The sequence below is a fragment of the Solanum tuberosum genome, unplaced genomic scaffold, assembly GCF_000226075.1.
Source record: "Solanum tuberosum cultivar DM 1-3 516 R44 unplaced genomic scaffold, SolTub_3.0 scf00191, whole genome shotgun sequence".
NCBI lineage: Eukaryota > Viridiplantae > Streptophyta > Magnoliopsida > Solanales > Solanaceae > Solanum > Solanum tuberosum.
Genome location: NW_006239117.1, coordinates 444586 through 462486, shown reverse-complemented (window position 1 = coordinate 462486; position 17901 = coordinate 444586). Strand labels below are relative to the sequence as shown.

At 32.5% G+C, this 17901-nt stretch overlaps 3 protein-coding genes across 3 annotated transcripts; 1 reads left to right on the top strand and 2 right to left on the bottom strand.

Moving 5' to 3' along the window:
- Positions 1 to 417: 417 nt before the first annotated feature.
- On the top strand, positions 418 to 5246 carry LOC102596916 (U-box domain-containing protein 35). The gene is made up of 9 exons (XM_006355184.2): positions 418 to 604; positions 1791 to 1894; positions 2044 to 2165; positions 2533 to 2738; positions 2817 to 2892; positions 3025 to 3316; positions 3452 to 3553; positions 3624 to 4052; positions 4427 to 5246. Exons 1-9 carry the CDS (start codon positions 427 to 429, stop codon positions 5198 to 5200), a joined length of 2283 nt encoding a protein of 760 aa, XP_006355246.2. The 5' UTR covers positions 418 to 426; the 3' UTR covers positions 5201 to 5246.
- A 1046-nt stretch (positions 5247 to 6292) lies between these two features.
- On the bottom strand, positions 6293 to 11835 carry LOC102596578 (pollen receptor-like kinase 4). Its single transcript, XM_015312222.1, has 4 exons — positions 11120 to 11835; positions 8511 to 9086; positions 7293 to 7620; positions 6293 to 6686 (listed from the first exon to the last, which is right to left on the bottom strand). The coding sequence occupies exons 1-4, from the start codon at positions 11787 to 11789 to the stop codon at positions 6326 to 6328; spliced, it is 1935 nt and encodes a 644-aa protein (XP_015167708.1). The 5' UTR covers positions 11790 to 11835; the 3' UTR covers positions 6293 to 6325.
- Positions 11836 to 16695: 4860 nt separating this feature from the next.
- LOC102596251 (pollen receptor-like kinase 4) lies at positions 16696 to 17370 on the bottom strand. Its single transcript, XM_006355182.1, has one exon. The coding sequence runs from the start codon at positions 17368 to 17370 to the stop codon at positions 16696 to 16698; it is 675 nt and encodes a 224-aa protein (XP_006355244.1).
- Between the last annotated feature and the right edge of the window lie 531 nt (positions 17371 to 17901).

Here is a 17901-nt window from a genome sequence, read left to right as displayed (position 1 = left end):
TACCATCATTAACGAACATAAATATTTAATTTTTTTATCAAATATTAATTTTATTTTATTAAAATTTTATTTTCCCTAATATTTAATGAGTGACATAGTACCCCTAGTTATGGTGTAACAACCAAAATACCCGCCAAACATGGGCCTCCCTTCAAATTTTAACTACACTCAAAATCCTCTTCATTCTTTTTTGGCCATTTTAACAAACAGAGCTAAACTTCTTTTTCTTTTCAATATTTTCTTCTCTTTTTTTTTTCTTTGCTCATAATTTTCCACAATCTGGAAAAAGGTAGAAGCAAATGAGTAAATAAGAGTAACTTTTCATTATTGAATTTTTCAAGAATATCAGAATTTGAAATGTGTTGATTGAAACAGATGGTAAAATTATTTGAGAAATAGTATAGAATGTGGGCTCCACCAACAGCCATGAATCATGGGGCACCTCCATTGAATAAATTGATAGCTGTGGCCATAGACAAAGATAGAGGAAGCCAAATTGCTCTAAAATGGGCTGTTGATAATCTTTTAGCCAGGGGACAGACTATTATTTTGATCCATGTCAAAGTTAAAGCATCCGGCACGCCTTTTTCTCAATCAGGGAACAGTAAGTCTCTCTTCCTCTCGTCCGCGTTTACATATCTTTATGATTTTGTGGATCAATCAACTTGTTTTGCAAAATTCTATATGTGAAGTTGCAATGTGGATGGATTCTTGAGGGTGAGATTTCTCAGATGTTTACTCAACTAATAGATATTATCTGAGAAAGTCACTTTCTGAGATAATATGAGAAATAAACTTATTCTTGGGATCACGATGTCTTGAATAAATGTTGTAGGAACTAGGAACCAACTTTTGGGGTGGATTGACAATGTTGTTGATGGTGGATATATTTTTGTTGATTTTGTGGAAATTTGTACCAATATTGACTCTTAGAGATTATTTTGGGAAGAGAAGATTGTTCTTAATCACCATATTCCTTTTTTTTTTTTTAAATTGTGTGAAATCTTATAGGAAAATGTGGTTTGGTTTGGTTTGCTTGGTTGGTTGTTAGAGCATTATTTGGGCTTACGATATTCAATTGAACTTAAGCATAAGCGAAAATAAGAGTGAACAATTGAAAGTTGCTAGTTTTATAGTGATATTCTGATGAAGTTTTTCGCCTTCATACTTTTATCAGCCTGGAATCCTCTAAATGTTGCACTCCCTTATACTTGAGTGGTTTGTGATTACATTTATATTGTCGAGTAGTTTCTTTTCTTCTACCAAGTGAGATAGAGGTGTAGAAGTACATGCGCGGAAGGAAAGTAGGGGTGGAGCCAGAGGGGTGCAAGGGGGGTCAATTGAATCCCCTTCGTTGAAAAATTACACTACATAGATAGGAAAAAATGTTTTTTTTTGCATGTATGTAAGTTGTTGTATCTCCTTGGCATAAGATTATTTTTTTGTTTGAATCCCCTTACTTGAATTCCTGGATCCACCACTGTTTATAGGGCGTGTTTCAATTGAACACCCTTCTTGTTGTATCTTGGTTAGAGCTTAAACACTTTTAAATATGGCTGATGCCGTTGGACCGTTAAAAAAGGAAGAGTCAACATGTAGTTTAGCCTTAATGTTTGTATGTTCCTACTATCATAACTGTCAAATAACTATATTCTTCAAATTAGTTAGTTATTTGCCAGTGTTCCAGCTGGCATCTAGCTGCAAGTTCTGTTCAGAAAGGGTAAAATTTCTCTTGGAGTTTATTCTATGAGACAGTAACAAGGACTAACTGATGTACTTTTACATATCAGGAATAAACCAGGATGGTAGCAATGATGGACCAGGAATGAGTGAATTGGATCCACAGTTGAAGGAACTCTTTCTTCCTTTCCGAGTATTTTGTACACGTAAAGATGTTAGTATTCAATCTCGAAACTTCAAACGAATTCATAATGAACCTGCAAACATAGATCAAGAATCAATCTTTGGCATTTAGAATTGTTTATTTTCATAGTCATTTCCTTATCCTTTCTAACATAGATTCTTTGCATCAATAAATAACAGATTCAATGTCATGATGTTGTGCTAGAGGATGCCGATGTGGTCAAAGCAATCATTGAATATATTAATCGAACAGCTATAGAAGTACTAATTCTTGGTGCAGCAGCAAAAGGCGGCCTTCTCAGGTATGGTGACTCTCTCTATGCATTGATATTTGTACTTGTTGGAAAGGCGCCAAAAACATTTGGGACGAAGGGAGTAGTAGATATGATGTATCTCTTGAATGAAGGAATTACCTAGATGAGCAACTTGTATTATATGTATAGTCACAGTTTCAGTCAATTTGAAGCTATATTTGTTAAGTATTGCATAACACACTTGCAAATTTGATTCCGAAGCTAAATCAGAAGTTTGTGAAGAAGAAAAGTGAAGATTTGCATCTGTATTTTATTGCACTATTCTTATATGGACCGTGTTTTAGTTATGCGTTTATATTTGGAAGAAAATAACATCTTCAGAAGGACTAATTACAGTAGCCTTTCTGCACATCAGATTTAAAATCAAAGATATTCCTGGAAATGTGTTAAAAGGTGTTCCTGATTTCTGCACTGTGTATGTCATCTCCAAATCTGGAAAGATTTCATCTACACGATCTGCTGCTCGTCTCGCACCATTTATCCACCCACTACGTCACCAGTTCACGCAGAATGCCAACGTCAAATCTAATTCAATTGAAGATTCTAATGTCCCTCCCAGAGGTATGCAAACACTAGAAGCAAATTTTTCAATTGAGCTCATTTCGTAGTGCAAAGTTAATTATGATATGTTTCGAATAGGTTCTATATCTGGGATTCCAAAGCCTGTATCTGATATACCCATGTCCAACCTGCATAGTGATACATTCAACATGAAGTAAGTCAAATTATCTTCACTTCCTACTCAAAATTTATCGTGTTTTTATTACAAAAATCAACTTCTTAGTAAGGACAATGTTGCATATTTTCTCATTCCGAGGCCTAAGTTGTTTATCACTGTTGTAAACAGGTCCCCTTTCACTCATAGGAAAGGCCCAAATGGCAAACCATATGAGATTTCTCAACCAGATACTGACATATCCTTTGTCAGTTCTGGTAGGCCAAGTATTGACAATATGTTTCCTTCATTTGCTGACACCTTTGATAGTGGAGCAACCCCACCCCGGCTATCAGGTTTCTCTGATTATGAGGGGCAAAGTTTTGAACCCATGCCCATGGGGCGCAGATCGTTGGACATCATGCCATCAGAGATGTCATTTCTCTCAATGGAGGGTGATAGACCATCATTCTCCTCGACACCGGTAGGCAATCAAAGATATCATTTTGAGCTTTTGGAAACTATAGATACTAAGATCAAAATTGCTACACATTATCTTTAAGCATAATTATTACTCCAATCACTTGAGTTTCTAAAGGTCTTTCGTTTCATTTTGAAGGATGACGTAGCAGCAGAAATGAGAAGGCTGAAACTGGAGCTCAAGCAAACAATGGAAATGTATAGTACAGCTTGCAAGGAAGCACTCACAGCACAACAAAAGGTAGAAAATTTCCAACTTGTTGTGCACCTTTGTGATTTGCATCAATGACTTAACATGTTGTCAACTGTAGGCAACAGAACTCCAGCGCTGGAAAGCGGAAGAACAAAGAAGAATAGAAGAGGCTAGATTTGCAGAAGAAGCTGCATTAGCACTTGCAGAGAAGGAAAAGGCAAAATCTAGAGCTGCCCTTGAGCATGCGGAGGCAGCTCAGAGGCTTGCAGAACTAGAATCTCAGAAGAGAATTAATGCAGAAATGAAAGCTCTAAAAGAAGCAGAAGAGAGGAATAAGGTACTAAATAAACTTTCAAATTCAGATTTCAGGTATAGAAGGTATTCGATAGAGGAGATCGAATCTGCAACGAACTACTTTGCTCAATCTAATAAAATTGGAGAAGGAGGTTATGGACCAGTGTACAAGTGTTACATGGACCACACACATGTTGCAGTTAAGGTCCTTCGCCCTGATGCAGCTCATGGAAGACAACAATTTCAACAAGAGGTATAAAGCCAATAATACTTATAAATTCTTCGAGATGTACTTAATCGTCAGTAGATAAATAATGCAACAGTCCCCCGAAGTACATCAAAAATAGTTTAATTAAAACAAGATGAATGGCTTTATTGGTATGTTGATGGCACCAGAACAGGACAACAATATAGTTGGCATCCATTTCCAGTCAATAATTGCTATATAGTCTGCAAACGAAAAAAAGATGCATCGTAAAGATAGAACTAAAAAAACGATGCATCTTCATGTAATTCAACTTATAAGCGGGTAATAAGGACAAAAGAGTTCTGTCTTTCCGTTCATAAATGAACATCATATGTAGCATTGTAGCCCCTAATCTCACTCACCTTCTTCTTTCATCGCAGGTTGAAGTATTGAGCTGCATACGACATCCTAATATGGTGCTTCTTCTAGGAGCATGTCCCGAGTATGGGTGCTTAATATATGAGTTTATGTCCAACGGAAGCTTAGAAGACCGTCTATTCCAGAGAGGAAATTCACCAGCACTCTCTTGGCAGCATAGATTTAGAATTGCTGCTGAAATAGGTGCTGGTCTTCTTTTCTTACACCAAAGCAAACCAGAACCAATAGTACACCGTGATCTAAAACCAGCAAATATTCTACTAGATCGAAACTTTGTGAGTAAGATTAGTGATGTTGGTTTGGCTCGGCTTGTCCCTCCATCAGTGGCAGATACTGTAACTCAGTATCGAATGACATCAACTGCTGGAACTTTCTGCTATATAGACCCCGAATATCAGCAAACGGGGATGCTTGGTATAAAATCTGATGTCTACTCTTTAGGTATCATATTCTTGCAGATACTAACAGCCAAGCCACCTATGGGTTTAACTCACCATGTTGAGAGGGCAATCGATAAAGGTACATTCAACGATATGCTTGATTCATCCGTTCCTGATTGGCCCCGTGATGATGCTTTAAGCCTTGCTAAGTTATCGCTCAAATGTTCTGAGCTAAGAAGGAAAGATAGACCAGATCTAAGCAAGGTTATTATGCCGGAATTAGAGAGATTGAGAACACTTGGTGAAGAAACTCCATGCCAAACAGGATTCTATAGTTCAAACCACTCAACAAATCCGAGTCAAGCTTCCGTCTCCCAAGCAAGTCAACACGAATAGATTAACAACATTAGATCTTCGACGAATACTTAACTATTAGTAGTGGTATGACTATAGACTGTATTCACATATTCTGTTCTTTTGATACAATGTGTTATTCTTGACACAATTTTCACCATAATTCGTGCAGGACAAAACTTTAGCTACCAAAACAAGATGTAATATGGCTCTGAGAGCTCGATGATCACATCGATCATGAAGCACGTACAGCCTCTCATATAGATTAGCAGAGAATAGTTCTAAAGTTCTCAAGAGGGAAGAGCCAAAAGAGAAGTAAAGAAAAAAATTTGAAGTGATTGTTTTTATAGTATAACAAAGGATTGTACATTTTCCATCCTTATATAATAGTGAAAATAGCATTTTTAGTCCTTAATTTATTATTTTATTTCGATTTTGATTCCGGTATTGTTCAATTGTACGCATTTGGTTGTTAATAAATCCAAATGTGCAACTTTGGTCCCTCTCTAGTCTAAATCATCTATCTCTCAGGACATTTTTATGAGTCGCGTTTGACTAAATTATCCTTATTTCTTCTTTGCATGAGTTCATCTTTAAAATTATATGAAAACGAAATACTATGTAATTAATAGGTCAATCTTTTTTTATACATATATAATTACATATTATATGTTGAATCTTCTAGACGTTTTGTGTATTTGCTTTTTCATATTTTGACTTTTCAGTGAAACTTTTAGTTCCGCCATCACTAATAAAAAGTAGAAACAAATAAAGACTTGTATTCCAAAAGCAAGGTAGAACATTTTGTAACCCAATTAGGAAAGAACAAACATCTTTTATTAAGAAACAAACTCGTAACAAATCATACATTTAAAATCCAATAATAGAAAGAAAGAAAAAAAATGTATACACGAATACATGAGATGTGAGCTTCCTTTAATTTTTCTAACTTTGATCACATATATCTACCCTTTAATTAAAATAAAAACACAAAAAATTCCATTTTACACAAAATTCTACCTTTTCACAACCCCTTGGAATTAAAAAAAAAAAAAAAACTCCATCCAACGTTCCCTTTGTAACGCCATCAGAAATATAAGATTTTCGACATGAAGGAATATATATATTCGTCGAAATTTCACATTTTTTTTATGTATAATATTCTTACTAAGCATTCTTAGAAAAGGAGAAATCATCATCAGTGATGGCTTTAGAAGAATACATTTCTCCTTGATCACTTGCATAATTATTATAAGAATTAGAAGAATAATCTTCTTCATCATTTTCTTTCAATTCTTCAATTTTGTGTAAAGCTTCCATTAAATCACATCTCTTTCCAACATCCATTTCACAACAAGACATTCCAATTTTCAATAGCTTAAGCATTTCACCTTCACAATTATGTTTTGTTGTGTTCATGTCTTTATCAAAAACCTCACCTGTCCATTCTTCTCTTACTACTGAATTCACCCACATTGCTAAGTCTGCATTTGCACCTTTGCCTTGCTTTAGATAATTAGCTGGAAACCTGTGTTAATTAAGCTTAATATTTAATAACATGCTTTTATAGTAATAATATAAATGTCATGTATACTTAAAAGTCTTCCTTTTTCTTAAATTACCTATCCAGTCAAACATTCCTACCCTCAGAGAGACTTTAGCCACATCTTAACCCGAATGAAGCGATCAAAAAAGTCGTGCACAACTAACATTAGTGATATGAGGTTTCTTTTTATTTCACAAGTTAGTGGATCAAAATTTGTGAGCCTAAAATGTAAATATTTGGTTCCTTGTCACTAAATGAAACTCAAAATGAAGTAATTTGTGTTGGTATATGCACAAAATGATCTTGATAATTGCATACTAAGATGTATAACTTTGATATATAAGGTTAAAGTACTAAAAAAATTGTAATTAATACTACTTTTTAAAGGACTTGTAAAGTAAAAAAGCAACAAATAATTTGCGATGGAGAAAGTATTACTAGTACTTTTACTGTCTCTAGGTGAATGTCACATACTTTATGCACCAGACTGTCTTTCAGATAATAAATAAAGGATGTGAATGTCAGATACTTTATGCACCAGACTGTCTTTCAGATAATAAATAAAGGATGGGGATGAAGTATTATTACCTGCCGGTTAGTAGCTCAAGGATGAGGATGCCAAGGCTCCATACATCAGTTTTTCTTGTGAGACGTTCATTTTGCATGTACTCTGGTGATTTGTAAGCCACCATGAACTGTTTGGCATGGTCTTTGTTGATTACTGGCACAAGAGCATAGTCTGCTACAAGTGGCTCAAATTTGTGGTCTAGAAGAACATTTGAGGATTTAAGATGTCCATGTGGGAGTGTCAGTGTTGGAAGTTCCTTGTAAAGATAAGCCAATCCCCTTGTAACTCCTTTTATGATTTTCAAACGACTTGGCCAATCAAGACTTGGTTGGTTAGGACTTCTTTTGCCTGATCAACAAATACCAAAATTAGTTCATATGAAGAGAATTGCAAAGTCAACCTCAAAAACTAGTTCAAGAGGCGGGCTGGATATATATCTGGAGCATGGGTGAGGCCCAATATCGTGAATGAGATTTGAGATGAGTCTTGCTTTGATGTCATGTTATGGATCTTAAGTATAATTCAACCTCAAAAACTAATTTAAGTAGATAATAATTACTCAATCTATATATAAAGAGACCATTCATCTCATAATTGACCAAGGTGGAACTTCTTCAATGTTTTTACACTAATAAATCTTCTAAAAAAATTACTATATATGTTAAAATATAAAAATAGTGTAACATTTCTTTATATGATCAATATATATAAGTTAAATTCAATAGGAATTAATTTTAATACATTGGCAATACAAACAATTTTACACTATTGCCTTCATTTTGAGATAACTAGCTAACTCAATTTTTATGTACAACTATCTATAATTATTGTAAAGCATCTTTAATCTGTTTAAAAAGTTGAAACTTTTTTATAATTTAATACTTTAAATAATCTCATTGCTTCATACAAATTGTGACAGATATCATGCTTGACTTGAGTGGTTAAAATTTATTTGCATTCAATGTTTATGTTAAATTAATAAATATATACCATGTATTTTTATACACATATCTACCACCTAACTATAATTAAGTGACATGTATTACTATCACTTTAAGTTTTACCCTCACTGTTCCAAATAATTGTTGATTTAGCTCATTTCAGACCTATTATGAAAAATAACAATACTACAAGACATATGTTACTAAATTATACTTATTTATTAGATGTTTCTTGAGAATTGAGCACTATTAAAAAGTAGTTCTGAGTAAGTTTTTAAATGCTGTGAAAGTACTTACCATGTAAATGACTTGCCAAGCTTCCATTATCAACAAAATCAGTAACCAAAAGCTTTTCTTCCCTCCTATAATAGAAAGCCACAAGAGGAAGAACATTAGGATGTGACAACTTGCCAAGGCTTCTCATATGTTCATGAAAATCTTCTTTGCCCATATTACTCATTTGCCTAAATCTCCTCACAACAATTGGTTTTCCAATAGGAAGATCAGCTTTATAAGAAGAACCAAAACTTCCACTTCCCAAAACTTCAGCTGGTGCTCTAAGAAGATCTTCTAAATCAAACTTTTCTCTATCCCTTCTTACAAAGTACAATTTACTAGCCTTGTCATGATGACTTTTTGTGTACTTTTCTTCTCTCAGTACTGAGGGTTTTTTGTTGAGATTTTTTACTGATGATTTTTCATATTGAGTTGGTTTTTTCCTTTGTTTATAGACAAGGAAGAGAGCAAATAATATAATGGCTAATATGATTAATCCTCCAATAGATGCAAGGATTATGGCCACTATTGGGATTTTCTTTTTCTTCTTTGATGTTGCACATGCTGCCATTGGCTTACCACATATCTCCAAATTTCCTGTTTCATTCACAAAATATTAAAATTATTATATGTTCAAGATCAGTAGTGTATAAAGAATTATATGCTCAAGATCAGTGGCGTACACAGAATTTTTAATAAGTTTCTAATTCACTGACTATATATATATAATGTACACAAAATTATATGCTCAAAAATCAATGACGTATACAGTATTTTCAATAAGTTTCTTTAACACTTACTATATATTAGTACTATGATTTATGATATATAAAACTTTTTAACTTTTTTTTCCTGAATTTGGAAAGACAGAAGTGCAGAAGTGTAGGGGATAAACAAAATTGCCACGTACGTCTATTTAAAAGATTATAATATAATAGATTGCAGTATAATGATCATTATTATAATAATAATAATTATATTTGATATGGCTAAAGGGATCAAGAGGGTATCAATAATTAACTTCATCTAATTAGGACGTGCGCCCACGTAGTGATAATATCAATCTCTTGGGATCTTATATAAGATCACTCTAATTGACATGCTATCTTCATTTCTATAATGTCTAATTGCACGATACGTATTTTTAATAGTTCGGACGAGTTAGGTCTCTCGATTCTCCCCATTGATAATCAAGACACATGTATCATCAATCACTATCGATAATTATTATCATCAGTTACCACTATATATTGTCAACTATCATTATTAGCTATCACTATCATTCATCACAGCTATCAGCCTCATCTATGAACTTACCACCATTAATCACTACAATTAGCCAACACCATTTCCGATCAACATTTACAATTATCATTGTTAGCCATCATCCCACCAACGGCACTACATATAATTTAAAAAATTATTTTAATATGTATTTAATTAATTAATATACAGTAGTTTTAAAAGTTTTATATTTAGTAATTTTAAATTTTGAAACAAAATCTATGCACTCAATTTTTATTTTTATTTTAAAGTTTTAGTTATGTAATAATCAAATTTTAATATTCATATGTATATTCATATTCAAAACATATAAATTTTAGTATGCATATTAATAGGCGTAAGTTATTCAGTAATTATTTTGAAAGCGATTTCTAGTAAACTTCTTTTTGTAATAATAATAAAGTTTAACATGATAGTAAAATTTTGCTTCATCACTTTCTACCATTCCAATTCGAATTGATCAAGTCTTTCAATATTTAACGCTATCTTTATTAATTGACTTCTTAACAAAGAGTTATTAAAACAAAATTATATCAATCTTATATTGAGAGTGTGCATAACTTAAACTCAAAAAATAAATGCTAGTATCATTTTTTTAAAATAGTACTATTACCATTTTTACCGAATTATTAATTATTAATATTTATTAAGAGATTTACTCGTATTGCTACTAATAAGTGATCTGATAATGTACATCGATACATAAAACTTAGTGTAAGTTTTTTAACACCTAAAATTCACCAACAATGATAGGTTTTTTAATTATATAAAGCCCAAAATAGTAATCGGAAGAAATAAAGTAAGAGCCTACTATAGTGAGTAGTCAGTTAAATATTTACTTTCTCGTTTCCGTTTTGTTTTTGTTTTTTAGTTGTTTAAAAACATGTACTATATATTTTTTATTTTTTTAAACCTTTTAATTTTAACTTTTCGTTAATTAAATCATAAGATTATACGATATTTTGGTATACTTGACATATTACTTCCTTTATCTCAATTTATTGGCATTGTTCAAATTTTGAGATTTAAACAAATCTATCTTTGATCGTAAATTTTTCATATATTTTTTAAATATTTTGAATTGTCAATTATTGTGACTTATAGTAATTTTTACGTAGTTTTTTATAATATAAAATTTCATTTTGAACCCGGTCAAACTTAAACGGTTTGACTCTCTATAAACGAAAAATATCACATAAATCGTGACAGAGAGTATTAATTCAAAATCACAATTCAAAAAAATTTCTAGATTCAAAATTTTCTTTTACTTTCTTAAATTTTATTTCAAATCACAACGAAACCACCGAATTAAAACGAGTATAACTTTCCTTAAGATAAACTCTAACCTGCAAACGAGCTTGCACTTTGGCTGCTAAGCTGAGATGGTATTGGACCTTCAAGTCTATTATTTGCAGCATTTATTTGAAAATCCTTCTGACTAAACGCCGGTATTGTTCCATTGAATTTGTTATTTTGTATCTGCAGCTCAACAAGCTTCGGAATTCCCAATAACGACGTCGGAATCTTCCCTGTAAACTCATTATTCGCCATTAAAATTCTCCTTATCGACTTCATCCCGGCGAAAGCATCGTCCGGCAACTCACCGGAAAATCGATTATTTGACAAAAACAAACCTCTCAATCGTCCTCCGATTTTCTTCACGTTCGGAAACGGACCTTCGAAATTATTATTCATAATACTTATAGTAAGTAAATTAGTCAACTGAGAAAGCGTATCGACATCGAGATTCCCCGATAATCCCATCGATTCGAGACGGAGACCGTAGAATTTTCCGTTGAAGCAAAGCAATCCGTTCCAATTTGAATTGTTGCCGGTGCAAAGCGGCACCGATGAATTCCAGTTTCCGAGTGATGATGATGACGTGGCGTTTTCGAGCGAAGATTTGAATTTAAAGAGTAGAGTTGGTTCAGACTCTTGGCCGTAAGATGAAGTTATCATGATCGTCGTCACGAGACAAAACAACAAGCACCGATGGTTTCTTGTTGAAGAAGCCATCGTTTGAAGGTGGTTGCAGGTGATTTTTCTTTCTTTCTTTCGAGATTATATTTATATGATATATGAATAAATTGAATCGGATTTTTTTTTTTCCGATTCGATGGAAAAAAAGAGAGAAGGATATCGGTAATGGTGTTTTCAACGCATGTTTTATGTATATTTTTGATAATTTATTAGGAGAGAATTGCTATGATTTTGTTGTTGAATTGAGATAGATAGGGCAGAGGGATACAATAAAACAAATTGAGTAGTGGTGATATTGACAAGGTCTGGTGAATGATTAGCTGTATTAGCCGGCTATTTTAGTATAACTTGTTTGCCAGTTTCCAGGTATATTGTTCATATAGTTTGTACTGGTTGGGTTGTGGGGGTGGGGTGAGAGGTTGACTAATGGGGATTGGAGGGAGGGGAATTTCCTTCATACTCTTGCAAAAACAATACTTGGTTTGTTTTAAGTTATTCATTTCGTTTTAATTTATTTGTCATATTTTAACTTGATATATAAAGAGTTTTAAGACTAAAACACTTTGCAAATGTTGTGGTCATAAGGTAAAAAAATATCAAATGTATCAAAATGTGTTTTAATATTCTGATTTTAAATATATCATGTTGAAAGTTAGAATCAAGGAGTTGCTAAAAAACAACAAGAAACATTTTGTTTTAAAGCGTATTAAAAAAGGAAAGTAAAACAAATAAATTGAAACTGAGGAAGTACTCTTAGACCATTATTTTTTATTTTTATCATAAGTTTTTTCAAATATTTTTCAGATATGTTGATTATTAAAGATTTTATATCTAAATTCACATCAAACATTAGTTAATTTGACATTTGTACTTAGAATCAAATCAAACAAATTGAAACAGAAGAAAGTATTTAACGAGCAAAAATGGATTTATTGATTTTTACCTTTCTTATTGGATATGACTTACTCCATATCGAAACAGTATAAACAATTTTTGCACAATAAATGAATTTAACAGGCATAAAAGGTAACTTGTGCTATTTTATGAGTTTCTAGTATTACTTATCATGCATAGCTATCATTAATTACTTTTTAGGTGATACAATAGTCTAAGAAAAAAGATTGTGTTATCAATATATAGAAGTTAAATATTTTATATATTTTAAATTTTGTGTCATGCGTTTTATTAGATTTGAGCTCGGATTACTTTTTTCTTTTTCGTTCTTTCTTTGTGTGATTATTCTTTCAAGAACTATAGTGGGTGAGATAGGGTGGTGGCTAATTCGGCCGTGGGATGATCAATGAGTGAGAGTTGGGGTATTGAATTGGGATGAAGCCCTATTGGCTTTATAATTATTTTTTTATTTTTTATTACAATCATTGATATTTCTTCATGAGAATCATGCGTCCGATAGGTGAAATGCAGACAATAAACTTAAAAATATCAATTTTTTTCTAAGAGAAATCTTATGACCAACCAAAATTAAAAAGCATTTTTCAATGAAATGTTTTTCTCGTACCAAATATATCTTAGAGATCTCCAAAAGCTTTCGGCAAATTATTCATTTACACGTTTCTGCTTGTTCTCTTTCAACTTTTTCTTGTTATTTAGGAAGGCCAAACACCAAATGACAAATGTTGCAAAGTCTATAATTTTTGCTTATTGATTTGACACACTTTTTAAGAAATAATAAATAAAATGATAATTTTATTATATTGAATATAATAAATTTAAAATTTTAAAATGTAACTAGAATTAATAATATTATAAATTATAGGAACCACATATTACAAGTACTAAATAACATCCTATCCCTTCTAGTTTTCTATTTACCAAAAATCCCTTAAAAATGATGTTTGCGGGATACATAGTGTTGTGCACGGGATACATTAGGTTTGATACATTCCACATAGCGGGATACATAGCGTTGTGCACGGGATACATGCGGGATACATAGCGTTGTGCACGGGATACATGCGGGATACATAGCGTTGTGCACGGGATACATGCGGGATACATAGCGTTGTGCACGGGATACATGCGGGATACATAGCGTTGTGCACGGGATACATGCGGGATACATAGCGTTGTGCACGGGATACATGCGGGATACATAGCGTTGTGCACGGGATACATGCGGGATACATAGCATTGTGCACGGGATACATCAACGCTCGGGATACATTAGGTTTGATACATTCCACATAGCGGGATACATAGCGTTGTGCACGGGATACATGCGGGATACATAGGTAAATAAGGGATTTTTGAAATTTTTGAAATAAGTAGGGATAGATGGATATTAAGGTAAGTAAGGAGTGTAGTTAAGTAATTTGCCTTAATAATAAAGGGTAAATTAAAATTTAAGTGATAAATTATCTCTTGATTTTCCAAATTAAATAAGAAAAACTAAACATTTATTTTTAGTATAAAAATAAGTAAAAGTAGGAAGGGAGTACTATAGTCCAATGTTAAAAAGATAAAGCGTTTTTTTATATAAAAAAAAAATGGAGTGTGTAACTTCTCATTTCAATTCTGTGATAAATAAAATAATGTCTTGAATTTTTCTACAATTAAATTTGGCAAGTAATTGTTAATTGGTGAAAACTTGTTGGTTCTAAACTTGGTTACAATTCAGAGTGAGTTAGATTTGATTATAACATGGTAAATATTTCTCAATCGCATGTTTACATTAAACCAAGTAATACAATCTTACTAATTAAAAATTAATATCAGACAAACACATATATCTTACTAGAGCCGTCAATATGGGCTAGGCCTGTTGGGCCGGCCTGGCCTAACCCTGGGATTTAATAGGGCTGGGCTAAAAATTTTGGAGCCCATTTAAAAAAAGGGTTTTTTAGCCTGGACTGAATAAGCCTGTTGATTTGTGGGGCTTGAGAAATATAGGTAGGGCCGGCCCGTGGGCTAATACAAATTAATTAAAAAAAATATAATATAATATTAAAATTTAAAATTAAAGAGATCCAAACTCAAAATCTATTTAAAGTTTTTTAGGAAATCACTAAGTATAGAAGTTGCATCCACCATGAAAATGTTCAAACACTTATTGCTACTCGAAACTGATCACATGATTTTTCTCAAATCGGTAATATATTTTTGTGTACATTTAAATATTATAATTCTCAATTTAGTTATTTTTTAATATTTAACTAATTGAAACCGCACATAAATTGCAGATGAAAATGAAGATGTTAAGACAACCTTCCCACAAGTTGATTCAGATATGCTTGATGAAGATAATCATGAAGTGTTAGATACGTCATAGGTTTCATGAAGTGTTAGATACGCCATAAGTTTCATGATTTTTTAAGGAGTTTATTTTTTACATTTTTATGGTTGGAATATTGTCATATTTTTTGTGTTTTATTGTGATCATTGCAAAACAGTTAGGTTAATATTTCTATTTAGATATTTATACTTTTACTTGAAAAAAAACTTAATAAATATTATAAAGATAATTTTATTTGTGGATTTGATTAACAAGTAGTAACATTAACACCATGTAATATTGTTTTGTCGATATTTATGATAATATTTTTAAATTTATAATTTAATTTAATAATTATAAAAAAATATATAACTTTTAAAAAAGTGGGCTGGCCTGGCAAGCCTGTAGCCCACGTACTTGTGGGTTGGGCCAACCGTTTTCTGGCCCACACCAAAAATGGGCTAGCCTGGCCTGGCCCGTAAAATGTCAAAGCCTGTATGGGTTAGCCCGGATGGGGTGGACTAGCCCATATTGACAGCTCTATATCTTACCTTCATAATTCCATTATTCAATGACTAGGAAAACAAAATAACATATACTTTGTATTTTCCATAACTCAACTACAATTCAACAACTTATTTTTTTTAAGATAACTATGATACCAGCTTTCGCACGCCTCGACTGATTCCAATGGATATATTTCATTATTTCCTTTCTTCTACTTTGAAGGTGGACATGGTGGCATCGGCTTCCCACATAGGCCCAAATTTCCTGTTTCATCCACACAAAAAGTGAACACAATAAATTTGTTTTATATGTATGTTTATTTTAACTAAAATTAAAAAGTATTTGGAGCATATGCATGCTCATGATTTCTATGCATTCTACAAATACTTTGTTCTAAGGCGATTTAGGAATTTAAATAAATGAATTCAACGTTATATTTAAGTTCCTATCACTAATAAAAACCATTACACTTTTAAAAGTATATGATCCAAATTTACTATTTGTTACTCCCTTCGTCGGAATATACTTTATGCACCGGATTATTAATTATTACTTCCTCTGTCCCAATTTATTTGACTTACTTTCCTTTTTAGTCAGTTTAAAAAAGAATGACACATTTTTATATTGAGTAATAATTTAACTATAAAATGTCCATTATACGCTTAATGAAACGATTTACAGCCACACAAATTTCTATCATTCATTTTGGACCACAAGTTTTAAAAGTCTTTCCTACTTTCTTAAACCCCGTGTCGAGTCAAACTGCCTCACATAAAATGGGACGGAGGGGTAATATTTATTAAGAGATTTACCTGTATTGCTACTAATAAGTGATCTGATAATCAATGTGACATTTTTTGAATTTCGAGATTTAAACAAGTACCGTAAATTTTTCATATATTTTTTAAATATTTTAAATTGTCAATTATTGTGAGGTATAGTAATTTTTACATAGATTATAAATATATAAATTTCACTTCAAAAAATTTAAAGCTTTCATGCGCAAATATTCGATCAAGCTTAAAATGTTTGACTCTTGATAAACAAAAAGTGTCACATAAACCGTGACAAGGGAGTACTAATTTAAAATCACAATTCAAAAAAATTTCTAGATTCAAAATTCTCTTTACTTTCTTAAATTTTATTTCAAATCAAAACGAAACCACCGAATTAAAACGAGGATATTTTTTCTTAAGATAAACTCTAACCTGCAAACGAGCTTGCACTTTGGCTGCTAAGCTGAGATGGTATTGGACCTTCAAGTCTATTATTTGCAGCATTTATTTGAAAATCCTTCTGACTAAACGCCGGTATTGTTCCATTGAATTTGTTATTTTGTATCTGCAGCTCAACAAGCTTCGGAATTCCCAATAACGACGTCGGAATCTTCCCTGTAAACTCATTATTCGCCATTAAAATTCTCCTTATCGACTTCATCCCGGCGAAAGCATCGTCCGGCAACTCACCGGAAAATCGATTATTCGACAAAAACACACCTCTCAATCGACCTCCGATTTTCTTCACGTTCGGAAACGGACCTTCGAAATTATTATTCATAATACTTATAGTAAGCAAATTAGTCAACTGAGAAAGCGTATCGACGTCAAGATTCCCCGATAATCCCATCGATTCGAGACGGAGACCGTAGAATTTTCCGTTGAAGCAAAGCAATCCGTTCCAATTTGAATTGTTGCCGGTGCAAAGCGGCACCGATGAATTCCAGTTTCCGAGTGATGATGATGACGTGGCGTTTTCGAGCGAAGATTTGAATTTAAAGAGGAGAGTTGGTTCAGACTCTTGACCGTAAGACGAAGTTATCATGATCGTCGTCACGAGACAAAACAACAAGCACCGATGGTTTCTTGCTGAAGAAGCCATCGTTTGCAGGTGATTTTTCTTTCTTATTTTTTCGTGATTATATTTGTATGATATATGAATTGATTGAATCGGATTTCTTTTTTTTTTTTCGATTCAATGAAAAAAAAAAGGAAGGATATTGGTAGTGGTGTTTTCAATGCAAGTTTTATGTATATTTTTGATAATTTATTCGGAGAGAAATGCTATGATTTTGTTGTTGAATTGAGATAGATAGGCCATAGGGATACAAAACAAATTGAGTAGTGGTGAGATTGACAAGGTCTAGTAAATGATCAGCTGTAGGGGGTGTACATTGCCGAGTTAGTTCGGATTTTTCAAATATCAAACCAAATTATTTGTGTCGGATTTTTAAATTTATAAACCAAATCAATAAAATTCGGGTTTTTCAACCTTGGGTTTTTTCGGGTTGTTTCGGGTTTTTCCGATAAAGTATTCATACAAACATATAATTTATTTGTACTTCAAATATTTCTTTAGTCCTACCAAAATACAACTATCTAAGGTGTTTCTTAAGAAAATAACACAAAATAT